The following is a 19,017-nucleotide window of genomic DNA, read 5'->3' on the forward strand; positions in this document are numbered from 1 at the left end:
ATACTATACAAATTTCACTTTTCACCTAATTGCTCCAGTACTTGAGGAGAAATTTTTAAATATAATTTTGTATATCTGCTATAAGTGTTGTAATGCAATGCAAAATGTTATTACTATTTAATGGCTGTGATTGCTCTGCTTCTTACACTAGTGTGAAATTTATTCTGTGTTTCTTTATATATGGTGTTTTGTATTTGGCAGGTTAACACACTCAAAAGTTTGTCTCATTTCAGGTTCTGAACAATAACAATTGAATGCATATAAGGTGAAAAATATACCAGTCTCGCTTTACAGCTTGTCAGAAAATATATACAATATATCCCATTCTTGTGCACCAAGTTCTGTTCATATATGAACAATTACAGCTATGGAGATTGATCTGTGTTGGAGGTCACATAGGCCGTAAAATGAAAATGAAGGCCCTTAAACAAATTGGTACTTAAGATGTGTGGGCCTCGAACACAAGAGACTGGATCCATGAGGAAGTAGTACTATTAAATACTGCAACACAGTGCTGCCTTATTAGCAATTAATGCTTTTGAGTTTATTTATTTATTTTTTTATTTATTGGATTACCTAATTTTAGAGATTACTATTTATTTCAATACTATCAATATTTTAAATTGAAATTGCTTTGATTGCTATAGGGGAGAGATTTGTTAAAAGAAAAACAGCTGTACTTTTTAAAATGGCTTTGTTGACAACCAGCCCTCGAATCAGTACTTTTTTTTTTTTTTTAAAAAGAGTTTCAAAAAATGTATAACCCCAAGATGCCAAATAGAGAGTAACCAGTAAATCCCCGATTCTCTAAAGAATCACAAATCCAAGAATGGCAATCACATTCTGTTCCCTCCGATTTTTGGAAGGTGGGAGCGTCCTGGGAATGTTTTCATTTAATTAAATAAATATATTTGTACTAAAATTAACCAATTTATTAAAACCAAAATTGAAATGTAGTTGTTATATCATTTAAGTCCAAAATGTCTTCGAGTTGCTGCACTTTTAAGTAAAACAAATATCGGAGTGCAAAGGTTTAAATGAAGTAAATTGGAAATAAAAAATTCATAAAATGGTAAATTCAAAATAGTTAATCAAAAATTTCCTTATAAACAACATTCGATATATATATATATATATATATATATATATATATATACAAAATATAATTTACTTTTACATAATCCATGTCAGAAATCCAATTTTGTATGCTCACAACATCCCAAATATACAGTATCTCACAAAAGTGAGTACACCTCTCACATTTTTGTAGATATTTTATTATACCTTTTCATGGGACAACACTGAAGATATGACAGTTTGATACAATGTAAAGTAGTCAGTGTACAGCTTGTATAACAGTGTAAATTTGCTGTCCCCCCCAAAATAACTCAGCACACAGCCATTAATGTCTAAACCGCTGGCAACAAAAGTGAGTACACCCCTAAGTGAAAAATGTCCAAATTGTGCCCAAAGTGTCAATATTTTGTGTGGACACCATTATTTTCCAGCACTGCCTTAACTCTCTTGGGCATGGAGTTCACTAAAGCTTCACAGGTTGCCACTGGAATTCTCTTTCACTCCTCCATGACAACATCATGGAGCTGGTGGATGTTGGAGACCTTGCGCTCCTCCACCTTCCGTTTGAATAGGGTTTAGGTCTGGAGACATGTTTGTTCAGTCCAACACCTTCACCCTCAGTTTCTTTAGCAAGGCAGTGGCTGTCATGGAGGTGTGTTTGGGGTCGTTATCATGTTGGAATACTGCCCTGCGGCCCAGTTTCTGAAGGGATGCTCTGCTTCAGTATATCACAGTACATGTTGGCATTCATGGTTCCCTCAATGAATTGTAGCACCCCAGTGCTGGTAGTATTCATGCAGCCCCAACCCATGACACTCCCACCACCATGCTTGACTGTAGGCAAAACACACTTTTCTTTTTACTCCTCACCTGGTTGCTGCCACACACACTTGACAGCATTTGAACCAAATAAGTTTATCTTGGTCTCATCAGACCACAGCACGTGGTTCCAGTAACCCATGTCCTTAGTTTGCTTGTCTTCAGCAAACTGTTTGCAAGCTTTCTTGTGCATCATCTTTAGAAGAGGCTTCCTTCTGGGATGACAGCCATGTAGACCAATTTGATGCAGTGTGCAGCATGTGATCTGAGCACTGACAGGCTGACCCCCCACCCCTTCAACCTATGCAGCAATGCTGGCAGCACAAGTACATTTATTTTCAAAAGCCAACCTCTGGATATGACGCTGAGCACGTGCACTTAATTTCTTTGGTCGACCATGGCGAGGCCTGTTCTAAGTGGAACCTGTCCTGTTAAACCACTGTATGGTCTTGGCCACCATGCTGCAGCTCAGTTTCAGGGTGATGGCAATCTTCTTATAGCCTAGGCCATCTTTATGTAGAACAACAATTCTTTTTTTTAGATCCTCAGAGTTCTTTGCCATGAGGTGCCATGTTGAACTTCCAGTGACCAGTATGAGAGAGTGTGAGAGCGATAACACCAAATTTAACACACCTGCTCCCCATTCACACCTGAGACCTTGTAACACTAACGAGTCACATGACAGGGAAAATGGCTAATTGGGCACAATTTGGATGTTTTTTACACTTTTGTTGCCAGAGGTTTAGATATTAATGGCTGTGTGTTGAGTTATTTTGGTGGGACAGCAAATTTACACTGTTATACAAGCTGTACACTTTACATTGTATCAAAGTGTCATATCTTCAGTGTTGCCCCATGAAAAGATATAATAAAATATTTACAAAAATGTGAGGGGTGTACTCACTTTTGTGAGATACTGTATGTCTTTTACTAAAATATTAAATTAACAATCTCCTGAAAATCCTCCCTTGAACAGCTGGGGAGCAGAGTTTTTGAGTTGAAGACCCAACTTTCCTTACCACTTTGCTACATATGTCTTTAACTGCTTTTATATTTATATATATATATATATATATATATATATATATATATATATATATATATATATATATATATATATAATAGTGTGTGTGTGTCTTTTTGTATTTAGCTTGATCAGTAATGACATTTATTACATAAAATTACTAGCCTTAATTGGGTGAAGAAAAGCAGGAATTTTACTAGTTTTATCCCTCTGAAAACAATTAGTGCTTTTATCCACAAAGGACTCTGAGGAAGTCCCATCCTCCACAATTTAGTTAAGTACTCATAATTTAAAACATTTTACTTTTTTTTTTTTGCTTTCAGATTCACCAGGAGTTCCACCAAGTGCAAATGCACATCAGCTGTTTAAGGGATTTAGCTTTGTGGCACCTGCATCATTAGATGAAGGCAAAAACTCTCCTCTTATGAATATATTGCCAATTGTTCAGGTATGCAATTATCATTTAACACTACAAATAATGTTCTTTAGAAGCATACTGTTTTAATAGGGATGGATGAGATGCTGTAAGGGCGGCATGGTGGCACAGTGGGCAGCGCTGCTGCCTTGCAGTTAGGAGACCCGGGTTCGCTTCCTGGATCCTCCCTGCATGGAGTTTGCATGTTCTCCCCGTGTCTGCATGGGTTTCCTCCCACAGTCCAGGCATGCAGATTAGGTGGATTGGCAATCCTAAATTGTCCCTGTAGTGTGATTGTGTGCGTGTGTGCCCTGCGGTGGGTTTGCCCCCTGCCTGGGGTTTGTTTCCTGCCTTGCGCCCTGTGTTGGCTGGGATTCGCTCCAGCAGACCCCTGTGACCCTGTGGTTGGGATATAGCGGGTTGGATAATGGATGGATGGAAGATCCTGTAAGAAACACTAATATTAAGGACTGAAGTGAGCATTGTGGCTAACAAGCTTCTTCATTTTTAACTCTGGACTAGAAGGCAGAGCTGGTTGTCTTCAGATTTTAATTGCCCTCTTATTTTTTCTTGCTTGGTACATGGCCCTCCCAAGATTGCATCCTGCATATTAAGAGCTTTTTCTCCGCCATTTTGCATTACTCGCAATAACAATTCACTTTATTATCCATCCAAGTAAAGTAACCTGTTTTTTTTTTTTTTTTTTACTTATTCACCATTACTATTCTCCATATGTAGGTGCAAGATGCAAATAAATGTCTAGTGTTGAGGACCATCCTCTTCCTGTTTCTGCCGACACATGCATGCCCAATGTAGCAAATGGCTATTCCATACAGTATGTGTTTTTGGTTGTTTTAGTATAGGTTGGGATACTATTATAAACAATGTTAAAAAAACAGAGATCGTGGTTTGCCTAAAACCACAGCTTTTAAATGAAAATGTAATAGTGTGGACATATCCTGAATTTCTGTACAGTGATCTTGGTATACCAGTCAATCTGTATCTTCATTCTTGTGTATTGTCAGAAACAATGGGTAGTAATAGGATTATAGGGCTGCTCAGGCATGAAGAGGGTATTTCAAAGTAGAGTCAATGTTCATGGTGATGGAGAGGTACCATGAAGGTGACTTGGCAATCACTCTGATGCATCCTGCTTGTAGAATGGTAGGCACTGCCTTTTGTAAAGACACTCTACAAAGTCTACTGAAATACAAGAGGCTCTTCATATCCCATCCGGATGGATATTCTCCAAGGGTATCTATAAAAGGGAAAGAGCAATCTTTGCCACTGTTCTCAGCTTCTTGTGTCTGAGCCATCAGGAAAAACTACTTTAGCAATTGATTGATAGATAAGTGAGATACAGTCTGTAAATATGCATTCTGCACAACTAGATAATGTAAACAACTTCTCTAGATATTTCAAGGTCATTCAAGATGTCCTTTCTGATATGTTCGCATGGTGATGCAGTGATTATTACTGTTGTATCTTAGCTTCACAGTAAAGAATTTGAATATGAGCCAGGCCACTGCCATGTGCTGTTTGTATGCTTTGCATTGTTTGTTTGTGAGGTTTCTTTCTGTCAAAAACTTGAATTTGACGTTAATTGCCACTGCTGAATTAGTCTATTATAATTCAGCCTTGCAATGTATTGATACCCCATACAGGGTTGTACCAATTGCTGCCAGGATGGACATCAGCATTCAACAGAAAACATCCATCAATTTTCTTACTAGTTCAAGTTGCAAGGAGCCTATCTACTCATGCTCATAACTGCAGTACATACAGTGGATTCAGAAACTCTTCAGACCATTTCTCTTTCTGCACATTTTATTGTGTAGATGTAATTTAAAATGAATAAATGGATGCCTACTACACCAGTGCAAGTACACATCCCACAACAAAATAGTTTTTCACTTGAAACAAGACATATATTTAGATTTGCTTCCTTTAAGTTGCACTTATTTTCCTTTTAATTTTTTTCTGTGACAGTCTCAAAAGATAATATACATTTTTAATCACTTCAGACAATTAAAAGTGCTCTTATATAAAGTCAGAAGTTTACATACACTTATGGTGAATTCTTTAAAATACACTTTATAAACCCTCCACAAGGTTATAACAAATTAACAAAATATAAATTTGGTATTTAGTTTAAGACATCTGCTTTGTGCAGGGCAAAAGTAAATATTTCCAACAATGTTCACAGACCGAGTATTCCACTTTTTATTGACCAGTGGGTAACAAATTTACATACACTTTAATATTTGGTAACAGTGTCTTTAAATTGTTTAACTTGAGCCAGACATTTTGGGTAGCCTTCCACAAGCTTCTTCCAATAAGTTGCTGGACATTTGGCACAATCCTCCTGACAGAACTGGCGTAACTGGTACAGGTTTGTAGGCCACCCTGCTTGCCCATGCTTTTTCATTTCTGTCCACAAAGTTTCAGTCAAATTGATGTCAGAGCTTTGTGATGGTCACTTCAATACCTTGACCTTCTTGTCCTTAAGCCATTTTGCCACAACTTTGGGGGTATGCTTGGGGTCCATTGTTCATTTGTGAATGAACTTCAACTTCCTTGCCAAGCTCTTGAGATGTCGCTGTAGTACAGGTATTATCTACATAATTTCTAAAAATATGTTTTCATTTTGTCATTATGTGTTAAGTGTAGATTGATGGACATAAATAGCAAATTTATCTATTTAAATAATATATTTACAACACAATAAAGTGTAAAGAAAATGAAGGAATCTTAAAATATACAGTTTATTCTGAAAATATTCAAACAGTCATCTCAGTGTCTGTTAATATATTTGCTTTTTTAATGCCAAAAATAGGATTTTTTCATTTCTACATTTTTAATTTATCTTATATTAATCCATCAGCAGCTACATGGGAGCAGTGCTCTGTTTTCCGATATATATGAGCCAAAAGAGGATATTGGAGTTGGTTCATATTCCATCTGCAAACGATGTATTCATCGAATCAGCAACATGGAATTTGCTGTTAAGGTATGCTTGTTCTTTTCACACCCTCTGAAGTTTTTCATTGCAAAATAATTCAGCCTTATATTTTCTGAAATAGATAAAAAGCTAAAAGATGAAAGAACAGTTATATAAAATTCTATTACTGAATTAGACAGCAGTAATTTATAATTTTCAAATGAATCATTAGTGTAATGATTTTGGAAAGCCAAACAGATTTGGTTAAAAATTGGTGCAATTATTCTCATAATAGCAATCTGCATTACATATATTTACTTTTCTTATGGTTTTATGAATCATGACACACATATTATGAATGTGTAAACAGAAATAAAAAGAACATAGCAGTGCTAATAGTAAAGCTATCCACACCCTAAGTAAAGAATAACAAAAAAATAGGCTGTCTACTCAGTTATGATGCTGCTTAAAGTTCGGAGTTATTCATGTGTACTTCACCTATATCATTCCACATTGTAAAGAGAACTCAGATGACCAGAGAAATAGTGTAGTAAGTATTCTTTAATCTAGAGCAGGGGTATTTAACACTTTAATAATACTGCCTACAGTGCCTTTTTGTGTGTTTACCTTTTAGAATCTTTTAAATTTTGATTAAATACAAATAATACCTAATAAATTTTTTTTCCACTTTATGTTAGTATTGCAAACTCACATGCACAAAAAATGTATACATAGAAAAGTAAAACATTATATCAAACTCACTAACAATGCTCAGTAAGAAAATAAAATTTTATAGCTTATAAGCAATGTGTTTAGCAATTTTATATTGAAAACTGTGTTTTCAGACCATTATTTTTTACTTTGAATCTTCATGGTGAAAATGTTTAATTTTGCAGGGATGCAGCAGAAGGCCACAGTAACAGACTAAATTTGTTCTAAAATAATTTGTGTATACTATGAAATAGCATTGTTCTTGTGTCTTATACAATACAGTGTATTATGATATTATTTGCTTTCTCTTATTTACTTAGCAGTTACACAGTCTGAAAAATGTCAGGATAAGATATATATCCAAAATATTTTTTTCTTTTTTGTAATTTTTATTAATATTCATTTTGTCTTCACTGCAGATAATTGACAAGAGTAAAAGAGACCCTTCAGAAGAAATTGAGATTTTAATGCGTTATGGTCAACATCCAAACATCATCACATTGAAAGATGTAAGAGACATATTTCTTTGGCTTCTTTCTTTCATTTCTTGCAGAAATTAATATTGTTTAGAACATTTATGTCAAAAGTTTGTGTGTTATAGTTAATAGGGAAAAAAGAAAACTATTGTCTTTCAGCTTCCTCAGTTTGGTGTCTGATCACATTTATTTCTGTGATGCCGAACAAGCCTCCTCATAACTAAAACGTCAGTGTATATCTTATATTGATTGCCTGGTATTGGACAAAGCATAAGCAATACTTTAGGGATTTAATGCCTGTGGCAAAGCATCTTGCTAATTAAATATAGGTAATGCGCAGTAAATATGGAACCTTTAATTTTGCTTTTTAATGTAAATAATGTTATTTGAAGTATAGTTATCTTCACTCTAAATTCTAAAATCTGTAAACACTTCTGGCTTTCTATACTTGATCATAAGCCTAATGTATTAATCTTCTCTTTCTTCTGAATTTATATGAAAAGCATGTTAATATTTAAACCACATTTGTTATCATAAAGTAGTATATTTTTACTTAAATTTCAGTACTGCTTTTTCCTCAAAGCTTACTCCTTGTAAAGCTAAATGCAGTGAATTCTTGCTTATTAAACTATAAAGCCCATTAATTTTTGGCACTTCTGTACTAGTTCAGAACTGAGTTGTTGTTTGAAGTAGGGATGCCACAAGGACCTCTTGATACCAAAACTGTGAAAACATAATTGTACCAGCTTTTTTACATTATTGGTAATACCAAGTAAGGATCTCTCAAGATCTAATATTTCTGTACTAACTTAATACCAATGTTCTGAAAACATAATTTTCCAGCATTTTTTCAGTATCAGTAGTACAAAGAAAGTCAGTACTGCATTTTATTTGTGACTGCAAGTAAGTTCCCAGGAGAGCACAGTAATACATGGAAAAAAAACATGAATAAAAACTACATATAAAATAGCTCTCCTTGGTGGTGATACAGCATGGCATCAGCACATACTGAAAAGAAAAGCATCAGAGGTCATGTCTAGTAACACTTTTGTGTTTGCGCAAGAGAATTTTGCAAGTGCAACAATCATACTAGTTATTTAAAAAAATAAAATAAAATACATAAAAATAGGTTTTGTGCATTCTTTGAAAGCTACATAATGTTACCAATCAAATGAGGTGCAATCATTTAACTTAAATTGTTATCCATTTGCAAGAGAAGATGAAAAATAAGATTAATCACTTTTCAATAGTGTCCCACACGGCCCCAATAAATGAACGGGGACTTTGCCTTGGCATCAGTTCAAGTGCCTGTCCATTTTTCTTTTCTTTTTTTTTTTTTTTTTATTAATTTTATTACAATCAATACATAGCAATCAAGTTTTTACAAAAAAAAAAGAATTATGTTAAGAACAGATCGATCCCCACCCCTGAGAGAGAGAGCAAGCCAAACGGTGTAAAATTTAAGGCTTGTAAAATACCTAAATTAATAAATTCTCTGTGCTTTATAAACTTATTTTAAAATATTACTGATTAGGTCCTGCCATGTTTTGAAAAAAGTCTGTACGGATCCTCTAACTGAGTATTTGATTTTTTCCGATTTCATATAGTATAACACATCAGTTTCCCACTGACTTAAAAGAGGAGAGTTTGGGTTCTTCCAGTTTATCAGAATAAGTCTGCGTGCCAACAGTGTAGTGAATGCAATCACAATTTGTCCTTCTCCACTTTAAGCCCTCTGGAAGAACCCCAAACACAGCTGTTAATGGGTTAGGAGGGATTGTGAGTCCAAGGCTGTCTGAGAGGTAATTAAAAATTTTTGTCCAGAATAATGTTAATTTGGTGCAGGCCCAGAACATGTGACCTAGTGAGGCTGGGGCTTGGTTGCAACGTTCGCAGGTTGGATCATGCCCTGGAAACATTTTGGAGAGTTTTAGTCGAGACAGATGTGCTCGATATATATTTTGAGTTGTATAATTGTATGCTTTGCGCATATGGAGCTCGAGTGAATTCTCTGCATTGCTACTTTCCACTCCTTTTCTGATATATTAATTGAGAGATCTTTTTCCCAGTGTCCTCTTGGATCTTTGAAAGGAAGGGATTGTAAAATGATTTTATATATTGTAGAGATGGATTCTAATTCCTTGAGATTGAGCAATATTTTTTCCAGCGTGGATGAGGGTGCAAGATGAGGAAAATCTGGAAGGTTCTGTTTAACAAAGTTCCTGATTTGAAGATAGTGAAAGAAATGTGTAGCTGGAATGTTAAATTTGGAATGTAATTGTTCATAGGATGCAAAGACGTTGTCTATATAAAGATCTCTAAGCAAGTTAATTCCTAATTTTTCCAGATATTAAAAACTGCATATGTTTGTGAAGGTTGAAAGAGGTGGTTCTCTTGCAGGGGTGCCACAGATAGAAGCTTCTCCGTCTTAAAATGCTTTCTACATTGGTTCCAGATTCTAAGTGAGTTGAGCACAATTGGGTTATTAGTGTATTGCCGATAACGTGTGTTTATTGGAGCGCAGAGCAGGGAATACAAAGAAGTACTGCAGGATTTTACTTCTATTGTGGTCCATGCCTGTGTATGTTCTTCTATTTGTGTCCAGGTTCTTATCGCCTGTATATTTGCCGCCCAGTAATAAAACTGGAAGTTAGGTAGAGCCATGCCGCCTTCTGCCTTTTGTCTTTGTAGGGTCGCTCTTTTGATGCGTGGATGTTTTGAATTCCAAATAAATGAGGTTATTGTTGAATCTAATTGCTTAAAGAATGATTTATTAATGTATATTGGGATGTTTTGAAATAAAAAAGGAGCTTAGGAAGAATATTCATCTTAACAGTGTTAATTATCTGTCTGTCCATTTTCTAAGCGCCAGTTCAGGATTATGGTTGTGGATGGGGTGCCTCATATGCATCCACAGTTATGTGTATAGGACAACAACAGTTGTAGCAAGAAAATATCAAGGCAAGATTCAAACAAATTAGCTACTTGTCTTTCCTACACCAACAATGACATGAGTTGCTCGATTTAATACCAAAGCAAAATATATTTAATGATTCAATGTTTTGAAGGACATGGCACATCTCTGTATTAATATAATGAGAGTAATCGCTGAAACATGCAGGTACAAGGACAAGCAAACCTGCATACTTAATTGCTAAATATGAATCTGCACTCACTTAAATTGTTTCATTTGTTTGCTGTTTGGCAGCAAACTAGCATTTATTACTATAGCTTGTAACTTAAAGCACACATCATATATATCTGAGTGGTAGATTGAAGAATGTAATGCTGTCTCGTGGTTATAAATTTATTGAGTACAGGTAACGATAGCCCAAGTAATTATAAGATTCTGGATTCATACACAGGTACAAAATGTAATCACTCATACAATAAACTTTTAAATCAGCAAAACAATGGCCATTTTACAGTAGCTCTGAAATAAAGGAATAATATTAAACTGTTGAGTTTGATTTCACATAAATTTTTGTTGGGAGAAATGTAAAAAAAAAAAAAAAAAAGGATTGATAGATTTGGAAAATTAAAGCATCATGAGTTTCTGATATTTGAAATTCAAATTAATTTGACTCATCCTTTAAATATTACTCTCTAGTAATAGTTTATTCAACCACCTGTTGTTGAAAATATAAATCTTTTAATAGCAGATGCCACAAGCCTAACCAATAGGTTCACTGGCAAGATTTCAAAGGCATGTTGTTACAAAAGCAACTTTAAAGAGTTTAATTGGAAATATTTGGAATTATCATGGAATTCACTAATTCAGCAGATGTTTGAATTTTTAGATTTAATATGGATTTTGAATAAATTTAGAATGTGCACATGCTAAGATAAATCAGGTAGTTCGTAGTCTATCATTTTTTATAAACCGTATGCTGAAATTATAAATCTCCTATTTGTCACACTGGGTGGATCCCCAATTAAATTGTATTTTGATATTTATGAATGTTTACTTAAATGATAGTCGGGTAACTACTTGATGGATATGCCAATATTTTAAAACTGTTGTCACTGGTACATATTTATATTTTGCATAAAGGAAAAGGCACAATATTGTTCACTTCATTAATGGAGGTACTTTAATAAAAATATTGAATATGATTCCTGTTTTTTCTGTTGCAGGGGAATTTCCGCACATATTATTATTGCTACATTCACACACAGGCTCTCAATATTGCTATTTTTATTTTGTTATGGAGTTAGCTTAGAGAACAACTTGTGTGTGCTTTGAGAGTGCGATTATTGACTGATTAGATGTAAGCTGCAGTTGTTTAACTTGTAGTATCACAAAAATACTGAAAGGAGATGAAATGATGGTTAAATTAATCTCTTTTGAATACTTTTACCTACACAGACCTGATTAAAGAACATAGGTTTCACATTCATTCCCTGATTATAATGAGCCCATCAACAGATGTCCACACTGAAAACTACCATCCATTTTCTAAGCTTGTTACAGTTCAAGGAACCAAGGGCTCATTGACTGTTACAAATAATTGACAGTTCATTTCAAGGCAAGTTTCAAATGAAGTGGCCATTTGGCTTGTCTGTACCTGTGATGAAATGAGCTGCTCTGTTTGTTAATATCTGTATAAAACGTATGTATTGTTTCAGTGCTTTGAAGCAATATGTTCTGTACTGTATTAATAGATGTATAATCTTATATGGAAAATCCCACAAAGTTTACAACTTCTTCCCTCTTATTGTTACACAAGAGGAATCCCAGTGGTGTTGAATGGGCATTGACTGTTGTGAAATTTCACTGGTATTGGTTTCAAATCTAAAAGTTCTGGTAATACGACATCCCTAATATTAAATATTTTGGCAATCTTCATTAATGTATTATCCAGCATCCCAGCCTTATAGTCTTTGATTTATATATCCCATAGTTGTCAAGTGGGAAAAAAAATTATGCTTTTTAGTTTTAAAAGTATCAGATTGCCAAAAATCCCTATCTCTGTGACATTTTTAAATTATCATCTGAAATCAACTGTTGTCTGCATAGCATCCTGTGCTATGCATAAAGTTACATTTTGTTTTTTTTTTTTTGTTAGTGAAGATGGTACCTAATACCTCTTCAGTGCTTAATGTTTTGCAGTATTTTTATGGAATCAATTAAGCCTTAATTTATAATACCTAGACAATTGATTAGTAAATCAAATTCCTATTATTTTCTACATTTTTATATACAGTTTTCAGCTTCTGGTACCTCCATGGTAAAGTACTTCTTATACTTGTTTGATAGCACACTTTTAATTGAGTACACATAGTGATTTGTAGCAAATGGAAAACATAGGACACCTTAAGCATATTGTACTGCTGATAACGTCTACATAGAAAATCCACTTTTCAGCAGTGCAGATTGACCATGTACTAAGCAGCACATCAAACGTGTCCCACTTTTAAACCACTGTTGTTATGAGCATTTGCCTATTTGGATTTTATCAATGTAATATTATTCCAATTTTAAATGTTATGTTTTACTCTTTGTGACAGTTAAATAACAACAATAACTTCATTCTAAGCTCTCCAGGATAGGCGGCATAGACTTTTACTTGGATTAAATGATTTTGAAACTTGCTTGTGTTAATGAACATATGAAAACAGGACTTCTGTCACAGTTGTCACAAAGCTTACTGTCGCTAGTACATAAAAATTAAAGAAAAGGCATAACTTTATAAAGATCTTTAGAAAATGATGACAAGAATAACTATGGTGCCCATTTCAGTATAGGTTGATTGTTCCTGGATAATCAGCAGTGCAACATACTGTATAATGATGTTTGTTGTAGCTGGCATATTGTTTATTAAAGAATATAATTTTAAAATGATAGCAAAAGTAGGGGACTTTCAGTTGGGTGAAAGTAATTCTGTTACAGTATGACACTTAACATAGCTGGTTTACCTATATCCTAGTTTGTTTGTGTTGAACATAGTAAGAAGAATATATAAATTAATATTAAATTAATAAAAAACATAATTGCCCACATCATAACTAAATGCAGTTTCTTTGGTTCTTACTTGCTTTTATAGACACTGTGTGGATACTAGAGGTTTCAAGGTGCAGTTTACCTCTGGAATAATTTATATCTAAGTGCTTCAAAGTTTGGGTTTGATTTATAATTTAGCAATGTCCTTAAAAGTAAGATTCCATATGAGTGGTTTATATGTGATATGGGGATGGGCAAGTGATTTGTAGAAACATTTGTAGTAGGTAAAGAAAATAAGAACTGTGTGAAAAGAGGGAGGCAGAAAAAGATGCTAAATGTATCATGTTAATTTTTAAAAAGAGACTTTTAAAAACTTGTGTTCATGCTGGGATGCAATTAGATATAAAAATGTAATTAAGCAAACAAATATATGTTTGTTTATTATTGCAAAAAGAAAAAAAATCCTTGTTTCAACAAACTTGCACTGTCACACAGATATGTCAGTGGATATTGCTTCAACTGTACCAAAGAACCTAAAGCTTTACATTTCTGTATGTCTAATGATGAATCATTATCAATATTTACTACACTGTGATTCTGAAATGTGTCCACTTTTCCTAAGGCTTCTCAGAGCTGCATGTACTTTACTGTACCATATGAATTTGTTTAACAGATAGGAAGAATATTAAAAAAAAATAAATTTTCTAACGTTGCAGAGTAACACTGACTTTGAATGTCCCTTTTTAAATGTAAATTTTTATTTTATGTTTATATTATTTTGTAAATATTGTCATTTTAAATCGGTTTCTGTAAATACACAACAACAAGGTATTATATTTCAAAGATTTTATTGCCAAAATGTTTTGATAGAATGCAGTAGATATTCAATACTTGGCACCAAGTATTACGGACTAGATCAACAATATTTGTGAATTTAAGATTGATTGTTTTTAATCAATCCCATTTTCTCAATCACTTCCTTATATAGTCTCAATGTTTTAAAGTTCTCATTCTTTAAATCATAAATGCAGACTTCAGCAGTAGCTATATGCTGCCCAAGTGGCAATTAACAGTAAGACATTTTTGATCTTACAGTGATTTGATTTTACCATACACAGAACTGCAAATTAACCTGCCCAGCAATAATGCATATTATTGTTGTGCTTCTGAATACCTAACTCTTTCTGAGACACACACGTAGACTATGCAGTAACTGAACATACTCTTTATTAACACCTAGAGGTGAGGTGTTATGCAAAATTATTTCAAAACATGTAAGGTCCTTTTTTTCTGTACCAAGCTGTGAACTATCTTGTATTTGTTTTCTGAATCTGTTGTAAACTATGTACCCTTATAAAGACAAAACTATCAAGAGTTTGTTTATGTCTGCATATATAAGTTGTACCAAATTTTAAACCCTTTTTTGCTTTTTCTTTTCTTTAAATGTTATCTCTGTTGTAATTATTTTCAAATATGTTGTTCAATGCTTTTAAGTGTTGTAGTCGAGTGCAAAGAAATATAAATAGCCTCAAAGAGACATTCTTTTCTTTCTTTTTTTTTGTAGGTGTATGATGAAGGACGGTTTGTATATCTGGTCACAGAGCTTATGAAGGGTGGAGAGCTTCTGGATAAAATTTTACAACAGAAGTATTTTTCTGAGCGTGAAGCTAGTGCTGTTCTCTACACAATCACTAAAACTGTAGACTATTTGCACTGTCAAGGGGTAAGATATGTTTAATCATTTTTCCCAATATTTTTATAAATATGTACATTAGTCTTAGATTAAATCTAGATGTCTGTTACTATGTCAGTCATCTAATTGCTAAATGTTTTATACTTTATTTGCAAACTTTTCCTAAAATGTAATACAAAAAGGTTATTTGTCTATTTTTCTTGCCTGTTGATGTTGAAAGCTCTGTAAAATAGTGCAGTTTTTGAATTTGTGTTTTCATTTTGCTAATGAGCTTTACTTTTGTATTCACTGGTTTTAATCTTGCTTTTTTTAAAAATAATCTGTTAGTGACATTTCTAAAATAGCGAGCTGATTCAAAACAGCTTCACATGGGGAGAGATTGATGATTATAGGAAGAATGCAAAGTATCAAATTAAATGGGCTAAAACAAACTAAATTCAGATGGAATCCTGTTGTAACGAAGTTCAAGGGACCATAAAAATATTTTGTTATAATGGAAAATTTGTTATAAAGAATATGGGGAAAATACGTATACTATTGTGACCAGTGTTACTGCTGATTCGCCATCTCTTAAGGGCCTGTTTATACTTCACACTCAGAACGCGTACGCGCCCGCATCATGGCTGCCACGCGTTCCCAGCGTTCATTTCACACGTCTTCTGAGCAGGTCCTCAGAAATTAACGCGACGTGTGCACGAGTTTCACTACCAGCAAAAAGTCGGGAGGCGCAGTGTGCTAAAAGTCGGAACGTGACGTCAGAGTCTCTGTTTACTATCTACATGTGACAGAAAGCCTCTATGCAGATCCTATGGGGATCGATGTGCGTGCTTCGCTGTTTGATGAATGGTTTGATGTGGTGAAGCAAAATGCCGACATACAGATGCATTCGTGGTGCTTTTATATTCAAGCATCGCATAATCCCGATTGTAATGACACGATACATTTTAAAAGTCTCACATACCATCTTTTGTGCCCTTTTTTTTTTTTTTTTTTGCAACTTCACAACAGCAACATAATGTATAGCGCTGTATTTGAGCCACTGGGAAAAAAATAAAGGACACAGTGAAAACGTGTATTTTGTAACGTCGTAGTTTACTTTATCATTAAAGCAGACCATCGTAAATGTCATCCCAGTTTTTAATCGCTACAAGCTTCTTGGACCAAACAGCAGCGGCAAGCAACAATAGATGACCACACAGAACTAATTAAATGTATGATATTCCAACTCTCTGCACATTTAGAATCTTTAGATTTATACTTGATATCACTTTCATGATGAAATGCATTAACGTGTGTATGTTACATTTTACATATAATTTCGTTTAAATAATGAATACTGTGAATAATTACACACATGGGGGGTGACACGGTGGCGGAGCGATAGCACTGCTGTCTCGCAGGGAGATATGTTGCTGGTATTTTCTGCTTGTATTCCACAATGTGCTCCGGTTTCCTTCCAAAGATATGCAGATTTGGGGATTTGTTGCCGCTAAAATGACGCTAGTGTATGTGTGGACTTGTATTCACCTTGTGATGAGCTGAGGCCTCGTCCATGGATTGTTTTTCACTCATGCCCAGTGCTTGCTGGAATGGACACATCCCTGGATTGACAGATTTAATCAATAAACATCCTTTTCAGAGATATTGCGGCAAGGTGTTATCGGAATTTAATAGGTGTTCTAGGCAATTCACAACACAGAGAAACCGAACATGTTCTCACCGTGATAATATCTCGCACTGCCTCCTGGTGGATTCCTCCAGATTTACGTAAAGTACGCGCGCAGGTATAAACACTACAACGCTTGTGTAGCAAGAGTGTCCGCTGCAGCATGTGTCGCGTCGCGTGAAGTATAACTCCGGCCTAACAGCAGCGGCACAAGGACTACTCTGTAGCTGCTAGCTGTGTCTGGTAAACAGTAAACCAAGGGCAAAGTAATTGGTTCTCCTCTGCAGGATCAGGTTTACCACATAACATGCTTGTTGATGTTTATTTAATACTGGGCTTTGACCTGCTCTTCCTTGTACTCTCCTTGTCTGCCATAGTGGTGATTCCAAGCCGCTGGCGTTCTATTGATCTGAAGATGGGAGCTAAAGTAGGACATTTGTGTGGTTGAGCACTGAAGTAACAGCTCCTATTTTGATTGAAGACTTGAGACTGTATGTGCCTTCTCTATACAGTAATAAAGTACCTGTATTTTCCTTGGAAACCTGTACTTACTTTCCTGTCTCTTGTGCAACTCTGTGACCCAAGCTTGACAATAACTATTTTAAAAAGAGCACTTTTTTTTTATCGAAATACAGTTATGCATGAGAATGATAATGAGACGTTAGATGAAACTTTTTTTTTTAAAGAAATATTTTTTTTTCTCTCTCTCATTAAGTCTCCAATGCCTAATCCTTCAAAATTGTAGACCGCATTGAAGGCACAATTCAAAATGTTTTTGCTACATCATTTTTCTTCATTCCAGAATCAACTTTTTCCAGGATTGTTAATTTTTCTTTCAGTGTAAACTGACACCACTTCCCAATCATTTGTTAAAGAAAACTTTGAGAAGCAGTATGAAACTCAAACAGTACAGTATCGGCGCACGATACAACTACACACGCAGATGCTCTGTGGAGCACTGACTTAGAATTCGGCTAAGTGTATGTTTCTCCTAAACTGTTGCTGAGATTGCCAGAGACTGGAAATTTCATAAACGACTGTCACTTTCTTTTGGCCAAACAAGTTGCAGGATTCCCAAGATTCTACAAAAGTGTAGGCTTGAGATTAAGTATTTTTTGCATTGCATTATTATTTTCAGTGGCCATTCTTGGTCGAAAAAACATTTGTTATACTGAAATTTACATTTTGTTAAAACAGAATCTGTTAAACATGAGGTTGTATGAACGTTTGTCAGGGCCAACAAAAAATATTCGTTATTCTGAAAGTTTCTTTACTTTGGTATTTGCTATAATGGAATTTGACTGGTATACTGCACTACTGAGGTTTGTTTGCCTTACAGTGTTTTTATATTAGATTAGATTTGGTAGACTTTATTATGACAAAGAGAAAGTTGTTGGCAACAGGAGAATATAAAAACGTATGGCATTGTTACACAGACACATTAAAATTAACCAGGACACAGCATCTAACAACCAGCATTATCATAATTACAAACACAAAAGAATTCTACAAATAAGAATAGTTACCTTTAATAGTACACAATTATAAGAATTCAGAATTTAGCAGAAACCCTGCAACTACTAGAATTCAAAATTTATTTAGTTCTTGGAATGAGGGTGTTCTTAAATCTGTTGCTGTTTACTCTTGGGAGCCTAAATCTGCAGCCTGATAGCAACAACTGAAATTTAGGATCAAGAGGGTGCTGATGTCTGACAAAATCAAGTTGGTCTTCATTCTAACCTGTTTGTAATATAACTCAGTGACAGAGGTCTGTTGCAAACCAATAATTTAACTAATAATTGTTGCAGTTTTGTTTAGTTTCTATTTTTAATTCTAAAGTTGCCAAACCAACACATAAAAGCAAATGTAACAATATATTCAGTGAAACACTTATTAAAAAGTGTCATTATGGTTCTGTCCACTGATCTGGTCGCTTCATTTCCCCAGTACTTAATGTTAAATATTCTCTTCTCATATTTTAACTATTAACTTAAAACACTGTGCCTTCACATCATTCACTTTCTTCTCTTTAGGCTCATTAAGCTGTAGCAAGAATTGGCTTTTGAAGCTCCAACCAGAGTTTACTTACCGGGTTGCTGTTGGAATCACTTCCTGGGTCGGAATCACCCAAGTAAAATCATGAAGCTGTTAAAGCACAATACCCAGTGGTAGCACATTAAACCCTTCTAAGTCCTGACCTTTCCTTTGAGACTCAGGTCCACATGGCAGCTTTCCTGGCTGTCTATCCTGT

At 34.7% G+C, this 19,017-nt stretch overlaps 1 protein-coding gene across 3 annotated transcripts in view; it reads left to right on the forward strand.

Annotated features, from left to right (window-relative positions):
* The window catches only part of rps6kal (ribosomal protein S6 kinase a, like), a 150,000-nt gene that overhangs the window by 110,337 nt on the left and 20,646 nt on the right, over positions 1 to 19,017 (forward strand). For all 3 annotated transcript variants that reach the window (XM_039765948.1, XM_039765949.1, XM_039765950.1), the window contains 4 exons: positions 3,244 to 3,368; positions 6,220 to 6,345; positions 7,407 to 7,496; positions 14,972 to 15,130. In XM_039765948.1, the coding sequence (XP_039621882.1) occupies positions 3,244 to 3,368; positions 6,220 to 6,345; positions 7,407 to 7,496; positions 14,972 to 15,130 (500 nt within the window). The remainder of the gene's footprint in view (positions 1 to 3,243; positions 3,369 to 6,219; positions 6,346 to 7,406; positions 7,497 to 14,971; positions 15,131 to 19,017) is intronic.

This window comes from Polypterus senegalus, chromosome 10, assembly GCF_016835505.1.
Source record: "Polypterus senegalus isolate Bchr_013 chromosome 10, ASM1683550v1, whole genome shotgun sequence".
Classification (NCBI taxonomy): Eukaryota; Metazoa; Chordata; class Cladistia; order Polypteriformes; family Polypteridae; genus Polypterus; species Polypterus senegalus.